This window comes from Nycticebus coucang, chromosome 17 (genome assembly GCF_027406575.1).
Source record: "Nycticebus coucang isolate mNycCou1 chromosome 17, mNycCou1.pri, whole genome shotgun sequence".
Taxonomy (NCBI): Eukaryota; Metazoa; Chordata; class Mammalia; order Primates; family Lorisidae; genus Nycticebus; species Nycticebus coucang.
The window spans coordinates 80,460,870-80,475,721 of record NC_069796.1 but is presented as its reverse complement, the minus strand read 5'-3'; the positions used below and the strand labels follow the sequence as shown (position 1 = coordinate 80,475,721).

Sequence of the window (14,852 nt, the reverse complement as noted above, 5' to 3'; positions counted from 1 at the left end):
CCTTTGAGTCTGACTTAAAAGCCAAAGTAACAAGTGTTGTTCCACTGCCTGCTCAAGGAGAATGCAAACTACTAGGATTACAAATTCCAACTGTGGACTAAACAAAAATCCTGAATATTTTTTGCAGAAAAATTTAACGTACAAGGGTTGGGAAGGGAAGATTAAGGGTCAGGCTGTGCACCTAGACTCCTAGAATGGCACTGCCTAATACAGGAGCCACTAGTCACATGTGGCTATTCTACTTTTATTAAATTAAATACAATGAAAAATTCAGCCCTCAGTCACAATAGCTACACTTCAATAGCCATATGGGTTTAATGGCTTCCATATTGAATGGTGCAGGTACAGAATATTTCCATCATCAAAGAAAGTTCTATTGGATAGTGCTGCTCTAGAACAGGGATCTCCTTCTGGTTGTCTTACTTGTCTCTCTTCTTTTCTGTTTTCCTGGGATTTTGAATTTTTAGTTCATACTTCCATACTCTGAATTTATTGTCAGAACTTACTTGTTCTTTAATGGGACAAGTAAATTTTGCCTGATGGCTTCTATGGGGGAAGTTATAAAAATGATCCAGAGTACACTGGCAGATGTGGAATACTGGCAGCTATTATAAAGTTAAGGATGTATTACCTGATGGTACCACATATCTGTTTCTAAACAGCCTATCATATCATATTTGTCTAGCACCATTTTATGTACCTTTTGGGTTTCTACAGAAGACAAAGGCAGAGGCCATGTGCTACATAACATTAAATAAGTTGCTTGGATGATAAAGCTGCATTAAAATTAGTAATACATGCCATGCATATTTACCCTGGAAAAGCAAACAATATTCATTTACTTTAAGAATTTTCAACACAGAAAAGGTGACTAAAGTATGACACTTTCCTTACCAAATCTTGAGCCAATTCCTTATCCCCTCAACAAATTCCCCAGTATATAACAAGTGTATATAAATCCACTTGTAATTTTTCCTGAGTAATCAAATCAAATTCACTGATACAAACACTCCAGAGCAAATTAAAAACATATAATGTAAGATATAGTGTACATGGGGAAGTGGTTACAGGTCCTACAGTGGTTCTCAACCTTCCTAATGCCTTTACTACAGTCCAAAGGGGTCGCAACCCACAGGTTGAGAACCACTGTGCTTTAGAAGAATGATGTTTTGGCTACTTTAAAAGAAAAAAAAAAATTTGAAGATTATCTCTTTAAGTTTTCAAATTCTGGTGAATGGGCAACAGCTGTAACATTTAGTTTCTCCCTACGATATACTGTCATGGCTTACACAATTTGGGATAATCAGTTTTTTAAAAAAATAAAGGTATGCGGCTTGGTACCTGTAGCACAGTGGTTACGGTGCCAACCACATGCACCGAGGCTGGTGGGTTCAAGCCTGGCCCCGGGCCTCCTAAAACAACAATGACAACTGCAACAAAAAATAGCTGGGCATTGTGGTGGGCACCTGCAGTCCCAGCTACTTGGGAGGCTGAGGCAAGATAATCACTTAAGCCCAAGAGTTTGAGGTTGCTGTGAGCTGTGATGCCATGGCACTCTACCAAGGGTGACATAGTGAGACTGTCTTCAAACAAACAAACAAACAAATAAACAAAACAAAACCAAAAAAACTGAGACATCAACTCTTTCATCATCTTGGTTTTAAAGGTTTTTACACCCTTTTTTTTTTAAATTTCAGATTAGTATGAGGGTACAAATGTTTAGGTTACATTGTTTTTATTTCAAAGGTAAAGTTTAAGTTGTAGTTGAGCCCTTCACCCAGGAAGCATGCTCAACACCCTCACATTGTGCACATTAGGTGAGATCCCGCCAATCACTTTACCCTCCCTTCTCCCTTGCTAGAAAATACTTGTTTTTTCTTTTAGATGGGTGTATAGTTGTTTATATATACATATGCCCGTTCTTTTATTTTGAGTCAGAGTCTTACTTTGTCACCCCTGGTAGAATGCTATGGCATCATAGCTCACAGCAACCTCTAATTCTTGAGTTCAAGTAATCCTCTTGCCTCGAGGCAAGATCCTTGAGGCAAGAGGATCACCTGAACCCAAGAGTTTCAGTAGCTGAGATTACAGGGGCCTGCCACAATGCCCAGCACTCCCAAGTAGCTGGGATTATAGGGGCCAGCCACAATGCCCAGCTATTTATTTTTTTAGAGATGGGGACTCGTTCTTGCTCAGCCTGGTCTCGAACTCCTGAATTCAAGCAATCCACTCACCTTGGCCTCCCACAGTGTCAGGATTATAGGAGTGAGCCACTGCACCCAGCCTACATTCTCATTCTTAAATAAAACAAGGATGGAAAGAGTACTAAGCAATTAATCGGTGACCATTAAGAATTGTGCTAAAGTTAGAATGCCATTAAGCAGGCAGTCTCATAAAAAGCCAATGTAAAAGCTATTAATCTGCCCCTCACACTTCAGCTGTGGGGTCTTTGCCTCCAGCTTCTGTTCCCTAGAACAGGCCAAAGATGGTTGCATATGTGGAGGGAGGTAAGGTTTCCCCGGCATGCAATGTCCAGGTCACATGTTATAGCCCCATCTACTGGCCTGGATGCCCCTAAACATTTTAGTTCTCTGTAAAGCCAGGTGGGCTTTAGATGAGATACACTTCGTGCCAAGAAGTTGGGTCCCACTCAACATTTTCTAGCTTTGGGCATTCTGTAGCTTTCAAGGATTGGTACATGAAGGAAGCTAGAAGGAAGGTGAAAGTATGAAGCAAGTAAGGTGTATATACAAAAGGGTTCCCGGGGTTGCCAGGGCAAAGTGAAAGGTATAGACCGAGTGTCTAGAGAGGTGCCACTATTATGGCAGGTGGGAAATCACAAAGCCAAGAGATTTTGTTGGAATTGTGAGCAGTGAGATAAAGGAGTAGGGGTTTTAGGAAAAAAGTTCTAAGGAATGTGAAGCCAGGAGATAGTGGTAGTTAAAAAGGAAAGGGTGTAGAGATCAACAAAAATGTAGAGGTGGCAAATATGGTGAGGGAAAGAGAGGGAGACCAATAAACGTATGCAGACTGATTTTTGCAAACAATGTAAGTAAGACTAATCTAAAACAATTCCATTTCACGACATCTGTCACAATGTTTGAGCAATTTAAAATATTTTTACAATATTAAAAGCTCAGGATTAAGTATTTAACCTGATGACAAATTGGCAAGTCAAAATTGACAGAGCATCAAACTTAATTCTGGTCTAATTTTCAGCTCCAAAGTCTACCCTGATGCTATTAACACATAAATGCAGAAGTACGTACCTAAATATATCAAGTATCGTGTAATAGGTAAACCGGAATGGAAGCATTATCAAGTAATAACCCCATCCAAGCAGCCCCTGAAAATTTTGGAAAACAAAGTTAGAAACAATTCCTTCAACCAGTAATACTTTACTAAATGGCTAGTTCAAATTTTCTCACTCTTTTTTGTCCTTTCACTTGTTTTCTTCCTCTACAATACAGCCCCCTCTTCCCGGCCACCTCATCCTTCTCAAAAGCCCATGTCTTTGATAGTGATCAATTTCACTTAATACTATCATTTTTCCTTTTTTCATATATTTTTTCCCCCAGTTTTGCTTTTTATTTAATCAAAGACTGGTGGATAAACATAAACACAGCACAATTACTTCAGCTCATTCTTTATATTATATACACACAGACTATGAACATAATCTGAAAGAACTCTGCAGTCAGCAATGAAATTCATATGGCTTTTTCTTCCCTTGCTCAAAAAAAAAAAAAAAAAAAAATTTTTTTTTTTTTTTTTTTGAGACAGAGTCTCACTATGTCGCCTTTGGTAGAGTGCCGTGGCATCATAGTTCACAGCAACCTCAAATTCCTGGGCTTACGTGATTCTCTTGCCTCAGCCTCCTAAGTAGCTGGGACTACAGGCGCCTGCCAAAACACCTGGCTATTTTTTTTGTTGCGGTTGTTTAGCTGGCCTGGGCCAGGCTCAAACCCACCACCCCCCTTGGTATATGTGGCTGGTGTCATAAACACTGTGCTACGGGCACCAAGCCAAAACAAATTTTTTTTAAAAACACACAAACTTAGAATCTTATCAGCACATACTCTCCTGTGACAAATGATTCAGGCATAAATAAAGAATGGATGCAAAGAAACTATATTACATATGAATAACCTTTGTTAATGAAAAAACAGAAGCAGCCATATGATTAAGATACATTTGGTTACTGATAGCTAGTTGTGCCCTAAAGGGCATTATCAAAAAGAGAAACAGTGCTGCAGAGAAAAGCTCTCTCTATACATACACAATGAGAAAACAAATTGCAAGATTAACGCATGCATTAATTGGAAAAATCACTGCCCTCCAAAATTTCTCCATGTTTGTTATAAAAGCCCTCTGCACTCAACTAAAATTAAAATGATCTTAAAAAGGATAATACTTGTAAAGTTTAAGTCTTTTCAGCCACGGAAACTGCAATGGAAATAAATGTTCAGAGTCATTTTCAAAACAAAAACAAAAATCTGTTCTTCTGATGACATGCATGATTAAAAGGTCTACGCAAGATACATTGCTCTACATTTCCAATGACTAGGAAAAAGAAGTCAAGTCAATTTTTAGTTTGCAATGGTCAAAGGATTTTGTATTCCAGCAGGAATTCAAATCTTTGGATCTTTTCACCAACAACTACTGGATTTTCTTTTCTGATTTTCTCAGCAGCATCAGCTTCGTAATTGTAAGAGCAATTGTGTACGTCTGAGTAATGGTATATATACCACAGTAAACATTTCCACATCGGCATTCAAACCCAGTAGGTCCCACTTTCTTCCTGCACATGAAACAGCAATTCTTTTCTTGCTTTGGTTTTTCAAGAGACTTGCTTTGCTCTTCAGATAGCTTCTGTGCCGTATCTGATACTAAAGCTTGCAGATCTTCTGTTTCAGGTACTGCTTTATCCACAGAGGTACTTGGGAAGATGCTACCGATTTTGATAAAAGCGACTGATTTGACACAGGGGTTGGCTGCATACATGAAGATGTAGAGTCTAGTGTTGACCGAGCTTCTGGGACACTCCTCTGTGCACTCAACTGGTAAAGATTCAGACAGACTACTGACAGAAGTTGCTGTAACAGTACCACATTTCGTATTAGTGATTCCATACGCAGGGCAGTCTAAGACCTTATCAGATGGGCTTACTCTACCATTACTACTGTTCTGTCTTTGAAGATGTTCTTTACAGCATACTGAACACATGCCATTTGTATGAGGGTTTCCATAAAATCTGCAGCCACTGGAACAAAGCATAGGCCCTTGGCTGTGATTAGTTTCTTGAGCCATGTTTCTCTGTTACACACCTGGCGGCGGCTCTCTCTGCCTGACCCGCTGCCTGCCACCTCTAGGCACTGCCGGTGAATGGGGAGAGGTGAGGCCGCTGAACCCCTATTTCCTCTGGCCCTGCTGCCATCAGCCCCTCCCTCACATACTTTTTATATTAAATCTGCTTTAATGTTTTTAAACCACCTATATTAGTTCTCAAATTCAATTGCAAGCAACCACCTATATTAGTTCTCAAATTCAACTGCAAGTTAATCTCCCCAAATGATAAATATTAATTCTTTCATCTTCAGATATGCACATCAAAATATGGTATATACAGGGGTGGCGCCTGTGGCTCAAAGGGGTAAGGCACCGGCCCCATATGCCAGAGGTGGCGGTTTCAAACCCAGCCCCGGCCAAAAACTGCAAAAAAAAAAAAAAAAAGGTATACAGAAATGGCAAGAAAGATAACCACAATCACCATACTTGGACAACTATACATAAATGATACTTATATTAACTACAATGAAAAATCCTCATATAGTTGCTAATCTCAGTTAATAATACCAATTATTAACAATATTGACTCTAGTTATTGTTAAAACTAGCGCATACTTGGGGATCTAGTTTATAAAGCATTTCTTAGACACCATATTATTTTCTTTTCTTTTTTGTTGTTACCCTCCATAGGAGAGTCATAGTTCACAGCAACCTCAAACTCTTGGGCTCAAGCGATTCTCTTGCCTCAGCCTCCCGAGTAGTTGGGACTACAGGCGCCTGCCACAACACCTGACTATTTTTTCTTTTTAGAGATAAGGTCTCGCTCTGGCTCAGGCTGGTCTTGAACATGTGACCTCAGACTATTCACCTGCCTTAGCCTTCCAGAGTGCCTAGGATTACAGGCATGAGCCACTGCACCCAGTGACATCATATATTATTAACCCGAGACTCTTTCTGTGTTCATGGTCAGGGAGCTCTGGAGCCCCAGGGCTCACATAGGAACTTGCCCTTCTACTCTACTTCAGAGTACCTCAACTACTTAGAAACATTTTTTTAAATGTAAAGTACTCCACAAAAAGGTATGTTGATGGGGATAAATTCTAACTTCTACAAGGTTAAAGGGATGCTTTCTTAGGATTCTAAATGCAAGTAAGAGGTAAGTAAGACACCAAGGATAAGAAATTCCAAGAAGTTCATTACAGGTCATTATACACACACACACACACACACACATACATCTGATTATCTTCCCTAATCAGACTATAAGAATTTGAATTTGAATCAGACTATTTGAATTTGAAATGGGAAGACTGGCTATTTATTCATGTCTATATGCCAATAGCAAAATGCCAGGTTATAAGAGTACTCTCAAATACCTGTTCAATTTAAGTGAACCACCTTCTTGCTACTATCTCTTCAAGGCTAATTTTCTTCAGAAGTAGCTCAAGATTAAATAAACTGAGGCAATAAAGAACTGAATAAACAGAAAACACTCTCCAAATAATTGGCAAAGAATGAAAAAAATGATTCACTGGTGATTGAACTAGAAAAGAAAAGGAAAAAAAGAAAAGAAAAAGAAAAAAATGAATAGTTTCTCAATCAATTCACTGAGTAAGGCAAAATTATATATTTGAAGGGACAGGTCTAACTAACAGATTTATATTCTAAATATTTCTTTCACTTGTATCATAAAGAGATCAACATAACTAAGTGAACAAACTTATGAAATAAAAAAAGAGGAAATTCCAGCCACAAAATAACTTGCCCTCGGTTGTGGTCTTGAGACAACATAGCTGTAGATCCTGTGGTCAGCTGTATTAACCTGCAGGGGGCGGGATGGAGGTGGATTGAAAACACTCGGTACACCTTCTTGCTCATTCAGTCTGTCCTGTACAGCAGCCTGGGAAGGAAAACAGTAGCAAGAATTTCAATGATGCTCAAATCAACACAGAAGAGATGAGGTAACTACTATTTGGCATTCCAAACACGATGATCGTTAATACACCAAAAAGATTCTTGAATGTATTTTTAAGAACCTATTAACCTTGGGCGGCGCCTGTGGCTCAGTGAGTAGGGCACCGACCCCATATACTGAGGGTGGCGGGTTTGAACCCGGCCCCAGCCAAACTGCAACAAAAAATAGCCAGGCGTTTGGCAGGTGCCTGTAGTCCCAGCTACTCGGGAGGCTGAGGCAAGAGAATCGCCTAAGCCCAAGAGCTGGAGGTTGCTGTGAGCTGTGACACTATGGTACTCTACTGAGGGTGACAAACTGAGACTCAAGTCTCTAAAACAAACAAACAAACAAACAAACAAACAAACAGAACCTTTTAACCTGCTGGGAAGCAATTTAGGTCATGGTTCCAGAATTTAAACACAATAGAGGAGACCAGAGGATTTGTCTGGAAGCTACATTTATGTAGCAAGCAAGCTGCTTTTATTCAAATGGTATGTACTATTTAGAGTAGCTGGGATATAAAATGCTCCACTATACAATCCCAAGAAAAGCTGTGCAGAGAATACAATGTGGACAGTGCACCTGGAGTTAACAAAGCACTCCTGACAAGTAGAATCTGATGAAAGGCCCTGGAATACAGAAACTTGGGTCTGAATCCTAGTTCTATCACTCAGAAAAGTTTAAGCCTCAGTTTCCTCAAGTGCAAAATGAAGGAATATCTCTCAGAGTTACTTTGAAACTTTAATGAGTTGGCCATAGATAGATACTAACAGAACTCTTGGCAGATAGCTGATAATTCAGTTTTAAGAACTCATTTCCTTCTTAACTCTGTCCCTGACAATGGATATTTGTCCCAGTGTTGTAAAAAAATGTGTCCTTACCCAGAGAAAAGTCTGGTCTTTGTCTTTGGCTTCTGCAAGGTAGTAATCCATGACATACCTGAATACCTGATGCAGGGGTCCTCAAACTTTTTAAACAGGGGGCCAGTTCACTGTCCCTCAGACCGTTGGAGGGTTGGACTATAGTTTAAAAAGAAAATCTATGAACAAATTCCTATGCACACTGCAAATATCTTATTTTGAAGTAAAAAACCAAAACGGGAACAAATACAATCACACCACCTCATGTGGCCCACGGGCCGCAGTTTGAGGACCCTTGCGGGCTAACAGGAATGTCTTTATTATCAGATGAAGGCTGGAGCTTGACAATCAATAGTTAATAGGTGAAAGCTGACTACAGCAGAAAAATCAATCACAGCTGGTACAGTGGCTCACGCCTGTAAGACCAGAACTTTGGGAGGCCAAGGCAGGAGGATCACCTGAGCCTAGGAGTTCAAGATCATCCTAAGCAACACAGTGAAACCCTGTCTCTCCAAAAATTAAAAAAATTAGCCAGGTGTAGTGTTGTGCACCTGCAGTTACAGTTACTCAGGAGGATCATTTGAGCCCAGAAGTTTGAGGCTGCAGTGAGCTATGATTGTACCACTGCACTCTAGTGTGGGCAACACAACAAGACCCTGTTTCAAAACTCAAATAACAACAAAACCCAAAACAACAAATGAAAACAAAAAAGAAGACAAACCATGTAGTTTACGAGTGGGGATTTTGGATAACTTAATCTCTATCAACTTGAAGATTTGGGTTCAACAATGTAGGCAGCCAATCAAATCAATCGTGCTTATGTAATGAAGCCCCAGTAAAAATTCTGAACATACTGAAGTTCAGGTGAGCCTCTCTGGTTGGTTATAATAAAACAGTCACCCCTTATCTACAGGGATACATTCCAAGATCCCCAGTGGGTGCCTGAAACAGCAGATTGTAATGAACCTGACTGCCATCCACAGGAACCCATTTCTGTTCAAGTCTTCCATCCACAGATTTAATGCCTTTTCCATCTTAACATTGTGGCTGTAATTTTAGCAGTTTGAGGCACAACAGCAAAACTAGCACAAATTTTCTTTTTACGATTTCAAAGATAAAAGATTTGTTCTCACTATAGATCTTAGCAACCTTAGCATACGATTTTTTTCTCCTCTTATTAAACTGACATCTTTCACCTTTTCACTTAAAGGAAGCACTTTATAGCTCTTTAGCTTATCCAAATTTCTAGCATCACTACTCCTGAGCTTTGGGTCCATTAAGTAAAACAAGGGTTATGTGAACAAAAGTACTGTATTATCATGACAGTTGATCTAATAATGGCTTAGGCTACTAAGGGACCAATAGGTGGGTAGTGTTACAGCAAAGAGACAGACACTGGCTCAGCGCCCGTAACTCAAGTGAGTAGGATGCCAGTGACATACATTGAGGCTGGCAGGTTCGAGCCCGGCCCGGGCCTGCTAAACAACAATGAAAACTCAACCAAAAAATAGCTGGCGGGCAGCACCTGTGGCTCAAGGGGTAGGGCACTGCCCCCATACACCGAAGGTGGTGGGTTCAAACCCAGCCCCAGTCAGCTAAATCAGCAGTGGCAACTGCAACAAAAATAGCCGGGCGTTGTGGTGGGTGCCTGTAGTCCCAGCTACTTGGGAGGCTGAGGCAAGAGAATCACTTAAGCCCAAGAGTTAGAGGCTGCTCTGAGCTGTGACGCCATGACACTCTACTGAGGGCTACAGAATGAGACTCTGTCACAAAAAAAAAAAAAAGAAAAGAAAACTGGGCATTGTGGTAGGCACCTAGTAGTCCTAGCTACTTGGGAGGCTGAGGCAAGAGAAATGCTTAAGCCCAAGAGTTTCAGGTTGCTGTGAGCTGTGACATCATAGCACTCTATCAAAGTCTCAACAAAGTGAGACTGTCTCCAAAAAAACAAAAAAAAAGAGAAAGACAGACAGACACTGGATAAAGGGACATTTATGTCCCAGGCAGGCTGGAGTAGGACAGAATGAGAGTTCACCAGGCTACTTAGGAAAGTGTACAATTTAAAAATTATGAATTTCTGATTTAACATTTTGAATTGCAGCTAAATGCAAGTAACCAAAACTGCAGAAAGCAAAATCCACAGGGTGTAGTTCATGTACATAGTCACACATCTACAATAGGAATGTGAGAAGAGTATACAATTTTCATGTTTGAAACCCTTTGAGGCTCTTCTTTAATTGATTTTAATTTGTATATCTTCCCTGTAATAAACTGTAACCATGACTATAACAATTTTCAGTAAGTTCTTCCAATGCACTATCAAACTCAAGGGTGATTTTTTTGGAACCCTTTGAAACTGTAGCTAGAGTCAAAAGAGGCCACCTGCCCTCTAAACTTAGTAGTTGGTTTTAAACTTTGCAGTTTGGCCAATTTCAGGTCATCCCCTAGTTTTACAATTCAATGAGAAAGGAATATAGACATTTAGGAACAGAACAAAGAATAAAACAAACCAGTCTCCAGTAAGTCTTATTTTTAATAAGGGAAAATAAACATCATAAAAAGAAAGAATTATGAATGAGATGACAGCACAAATGCAAAGAATGAAAGACTTGCTTTGTATAGCTCTATGCAGAAAAAACTGAAATCTCAAAGAAGCATTTTCTGAGAAAGCATATCACTTTTCTTTCTTTCTTTTTTTTTTTTTTTTTGTAGAGACAGTCTCACTTTATGGACCTCGGTAGAGTGCCGTGGCATCACACAGCTCACAGCAACCATCAACTCCTGGGCTAAAGCGATTCTCTTGCCTCAGCCTCCTGAGCAGCTGGGACTACAGGCGCCCGCCACAACGCCCAGCTATTTTTTGGTTGCAGTTCAGCCGGGGCTGGGTTTGAACCTGCCACCCTCGGTATATGGGGCCGGCACCTTACCAACTGAGCCACAGGCGCCGCCGAAAGCATATCACTTTTCTAAGAAAGGTGTAGGAAACAGATTATGAATGTCAGAAGTGGGTAGAAACCTGATAAAGTTAATAGAGAACAGGCAAAAACACGTTTTCATGCTTTCTTTCAAAACTTTAAGGAATAAAGGGAGGGTATGAGGCATAATGTAGGCTAATGTGCACATTGTGAGGGTGTATAACACACCCCCTGGGTGAGGGGCTCTTCTACAAATGGAACTTTGCCCCTGGAAGTGAAAACAACATAACCTAAATATTGTACCCTCATATTAAATTGAATAAAGTTTAAAAAAAATCTTTAAGGAACAGATAATTTCTATGCTATTTAAGCTTCTCAACACCCCACCCTGCCTTTTTTGCCTTTTTTGAGACAGAGTCTCACTTTGTCATCCTCAGTAGAGTGCTGTGACGTCACAGCTCACAGCAAACTCAAATTCTTCGGTTCAAGTGATTCTTCTGCCTCAACTTCCCAAGTAGCTGGGACTACCACGACACCTGGCTATTTTCAGAGACAGGGTCTTGCTCTGGCTCAGACAATCCACCTGCCTCAGCCTCCCAGAGTGCTAGGATTACAGGTATGAGCATGCCCAGCCTTTCTCAACTCATTTTATCAAGTCAACAAACACATGAAATCAAAATCTAACAAGGAGCCGGGTGTGGTGGTTCATGTCTGTAATCAGGAGTTTGAGACCAGCCTGAGCAGAAGTCTCTACTAAAAATAGAAAAACTGGCACAATGGCTAACGCCTGTAATCCTAGCACTCTTGGGGGCCGAAGTGGATGGATTGCCTGACCAGCCTGGACAAATCCAAGACCAGCCTGAGCTGAGTGAGACCCTGTCTCTAAAAATAGCCTGGTATTGGACAGCGCCTGTGGCTCAGAGGGGTAGGGCACCAGTCCCATATGCTGGAGGTGGCGGGTTCAAACCCAGCCCAGCCCAGAAACTGCAAAAACAAAAAAAATAGCCTGGTATCATGGTGGGCGCCTGTAGTCCCAGTTACTCGGGAGGCTGAGGCAAGAGAATTGCTTAAGCCCAGGAGTGTGAGGTTGCTATGAGCTTTGACTCCATGGCACTCTACCCAGGGTGACCAAGTAAGACCATAAAAGAAGAAAATCTAAGAAGGAAAGGACAAATTATCACACTGAAAATCATCCATATCCTTTGCCTGAAATGCATTTCTCTCAAGTTGTTCATAGTCATCATTTCTTTTCATTATCTAGGTGTCAACTCAAATGTTAATCTCATCAGAATAGCTGTACTTGACCACCCTATTTGAAATAATTCTCCATATCTTCTCTACTACATATTCTATACTCGCTTTCTTCACCATTTTTCTTAAAATGTAATTTATTTATTTTTGGGAGAGAGTCTCACTGGGTCACCCTTGGTAGCGTGCCATGGCTTGTTAGCTCATAGCAATTGCAAACTCTTGGGTTCAAGCTATCCTCCCAAGTAGATGAGATTATAGGCACCCACCACCACACCCAGCTATTTTTTAGAGATAGGGTCTAGATCTTGCTCAGGCTGGTCTGAAACTCTTGAGCTCAGGCAATCTACCTTGCCTCGGCCTCCCTAGTCCTTGGATTATAGGCATGAGCCACCACACCAGGCCCCTCTTCATCATTTATTATAAACTGAAATTATCCAGAATTAAGCTCTATGAGAGTAGGGAACTAATCCTGTTCAGAGCCTTGGATTTAACTGCTCAAAAATATGTGTTGAATAACTAAATATCACTTAGGAATGTTATCAGGAATCCAGCACCCTATTAAAATAGTACAATAATTTAAAGTAGTAATTCCAGAGATCAAAAGGGTATCTGGTTCTTTGTGACAGTGGCTGTGGGGGGCCACATGCTGCTTTTGCCAACATGCTGCTTTTAGTACAGGAGCTATATACCCTTGAAGTGATTGGCCAGGAGATGGTCGCCCAGAGCTGAGTGAGACCCTGTCTCTAAAAATAGCCAGGTATTGTGGTGGGTGCCTGTAGTCCCAGTCACTGGAAGGCATCATGCCAGAAGATCAAGTCATGCTTTTGGCAGGCAAACCCCTAGAGCAGGGGTCCTCAAACTGCAGCCGGCAGGCCACATGAGGTGGTGTGATTGTATTTGTTCCCATTTTGTTATTTTACTTCAAAATAAGATATGTGCAGTGTGCACAGGAATTTGTTCATATTTTTTTTTTTAAACTATAGTCCGGCCCTCCAACGGTCTGAGGGACAGTGAATTGGCCCCCTGTTTAAAAAGTTTGAGGATGGGGTGGCGCCTGTGGCTCAAAGGGGTAGGGCGCTGGTCCCATATGCCAGAGGTGGCGGGTTCAAACTGAGCCCCGGCCAAAAACTGCAAAAAAAAAAAAAAATAATAAAATAAATAAATAAAAAGACTGAAAAAAAAATGGAGCGGCACCTGTGGCTCAGTGAGTAGGGCACTGGCCCCATATGCCGAGGGGGTGGGTTCAAACCCAGCCCCCGCCAAACTGCAACAAAAAAATAGCCGGGTGTTGTGGTGGTCACCTGTAGTCCCAGCTACTCGGGAGGCTGAGGCAAGAGATTGCTTAAGCCCAGGAGCTGGAGGTTGCTGTGAGCTGTGTGATGCCACGGCACTCTACCAAGGGCCATAAAGTGAGACTCTGTCTCTACAGAAAAAAAAAAAAGTTTGAGGATGCCTGCCCTAGAGGATGAGGCTATCCTGGGCTAATGTGCAGTGAGGCCCTGACAACTCTTTAAGTAGCTAGCCACAAGCTTGGAGGTAAAGTCCATGGTTCCCTGGCCTGTGCTGTGAAGTGAGAGGTCAGACTCCTAAGGTGGCCAAACAGGAGAAAAAGACAGGCCAGGCTAAACAGCAGATGCAGTACAATCAGAGCTTTGTTAATGTTGTGTCCACCTCTAGCAAGAAGAAGGGCCCCAATGCCAACTCTTATGTCATTTGTAATGCTGGCTTTCTCTAATCAAAAACAGCCACTTAGCCCCGTAAAAAAAAAAAAGAAAAAAGAAAAAAGAAAAAAAGCGTATCTGATAAAACTCAGAATTCTTCATCAGAAACTACTAATATACTAAGAACAGAACAGTCAACAGAAACTTACTGAGAACCTATGATGTACCAAGTTCAGTGTTATCAGCTGGGAATACAGCAGTTAATAAAACTGGAAAAAAAAAATCTCTGCCCTCAGGGAGTTTACATCTTAGTTGATGTACGTCAAAGCAAGAACCAACATCACACTGGAAAATACAACATCAGAGGCATCACAGTGAGCACAAAATGTTTGCTATTACCATTATAATTGACACTGGTCTAAAGTTCTAGCCAATTCGATGGTCAAATAAAAGAAACAAAAGATGCATATACTAAAAAAAAATAGAGTTATAGATAACATGACTACACAGACCTTCCCAAATAATATGTATTAAAAAGATTCAAATGGGGCGGCACCTGTGGCTCAAGGAGTAGGGCGCCGGTCCCATATGCCAGAGGTGGCGAGTTCAAACCCAGCTCTGGCCAAAAAAAAAAAAAAAAGATTCAAATGGGTGGTGCCTATGGCTCAGTGAGTAGGGTGCCGGCCCCATATACTGAGGGTGGCAGGTTGGAACAGGGCCCCAGCCAAACTGCAACAAAAAAAATAGCCAGGCGTTGTGGTGGGCATATGCAGTCCCAGCTACTTGGGAGGCTGAGGAAAGAGAATTGCGTAAGCCCTAGAGTTTGAGGTTGCTGTGAGCTGTGACACCACTGCACTCTACCACGGGCGACATAGTGAAACTATCTCAAAAAAAAAAAAAAAAAAAAAAAACTGATTAAAAAAAA

The 14,852-nt window shown here is 41.1% G+C and overlaps 1 protein-coding gene and 1 pseudogene across 1 annotated transcript in view; both read right to left on the bottom strand.

The window, feature by feature from the left end:
- FAF2 (Fas associated factor family member 2) overlaps positions 1–14,852 on the bottom strand; it is a 91,554-nt gene that overhangs the window by 23,730 nt on the left and 52,972 nt on the right. The window contains exons 3-4 of the mRNA XM_053567257.1: positions 7,055–7,189; positions 3,270–3,346 (exon numbers count right to left, since the gene is read on the bottom strand). Of these exons, the coding sequence (XP_053423232.1) occupies positions 3,270–3,346; positions 7,055–7,189 (212 nt within the window). The remainder of the gene's footprint in view (positions 1–3,269; positions 3,347–7,054; positions 7,190–14,852) is intronic.
- Positions 4,660–5,415, bottom strand: LOC128569147 (AN1-type zinc finger protein 6-like; annotated as a pseudogene).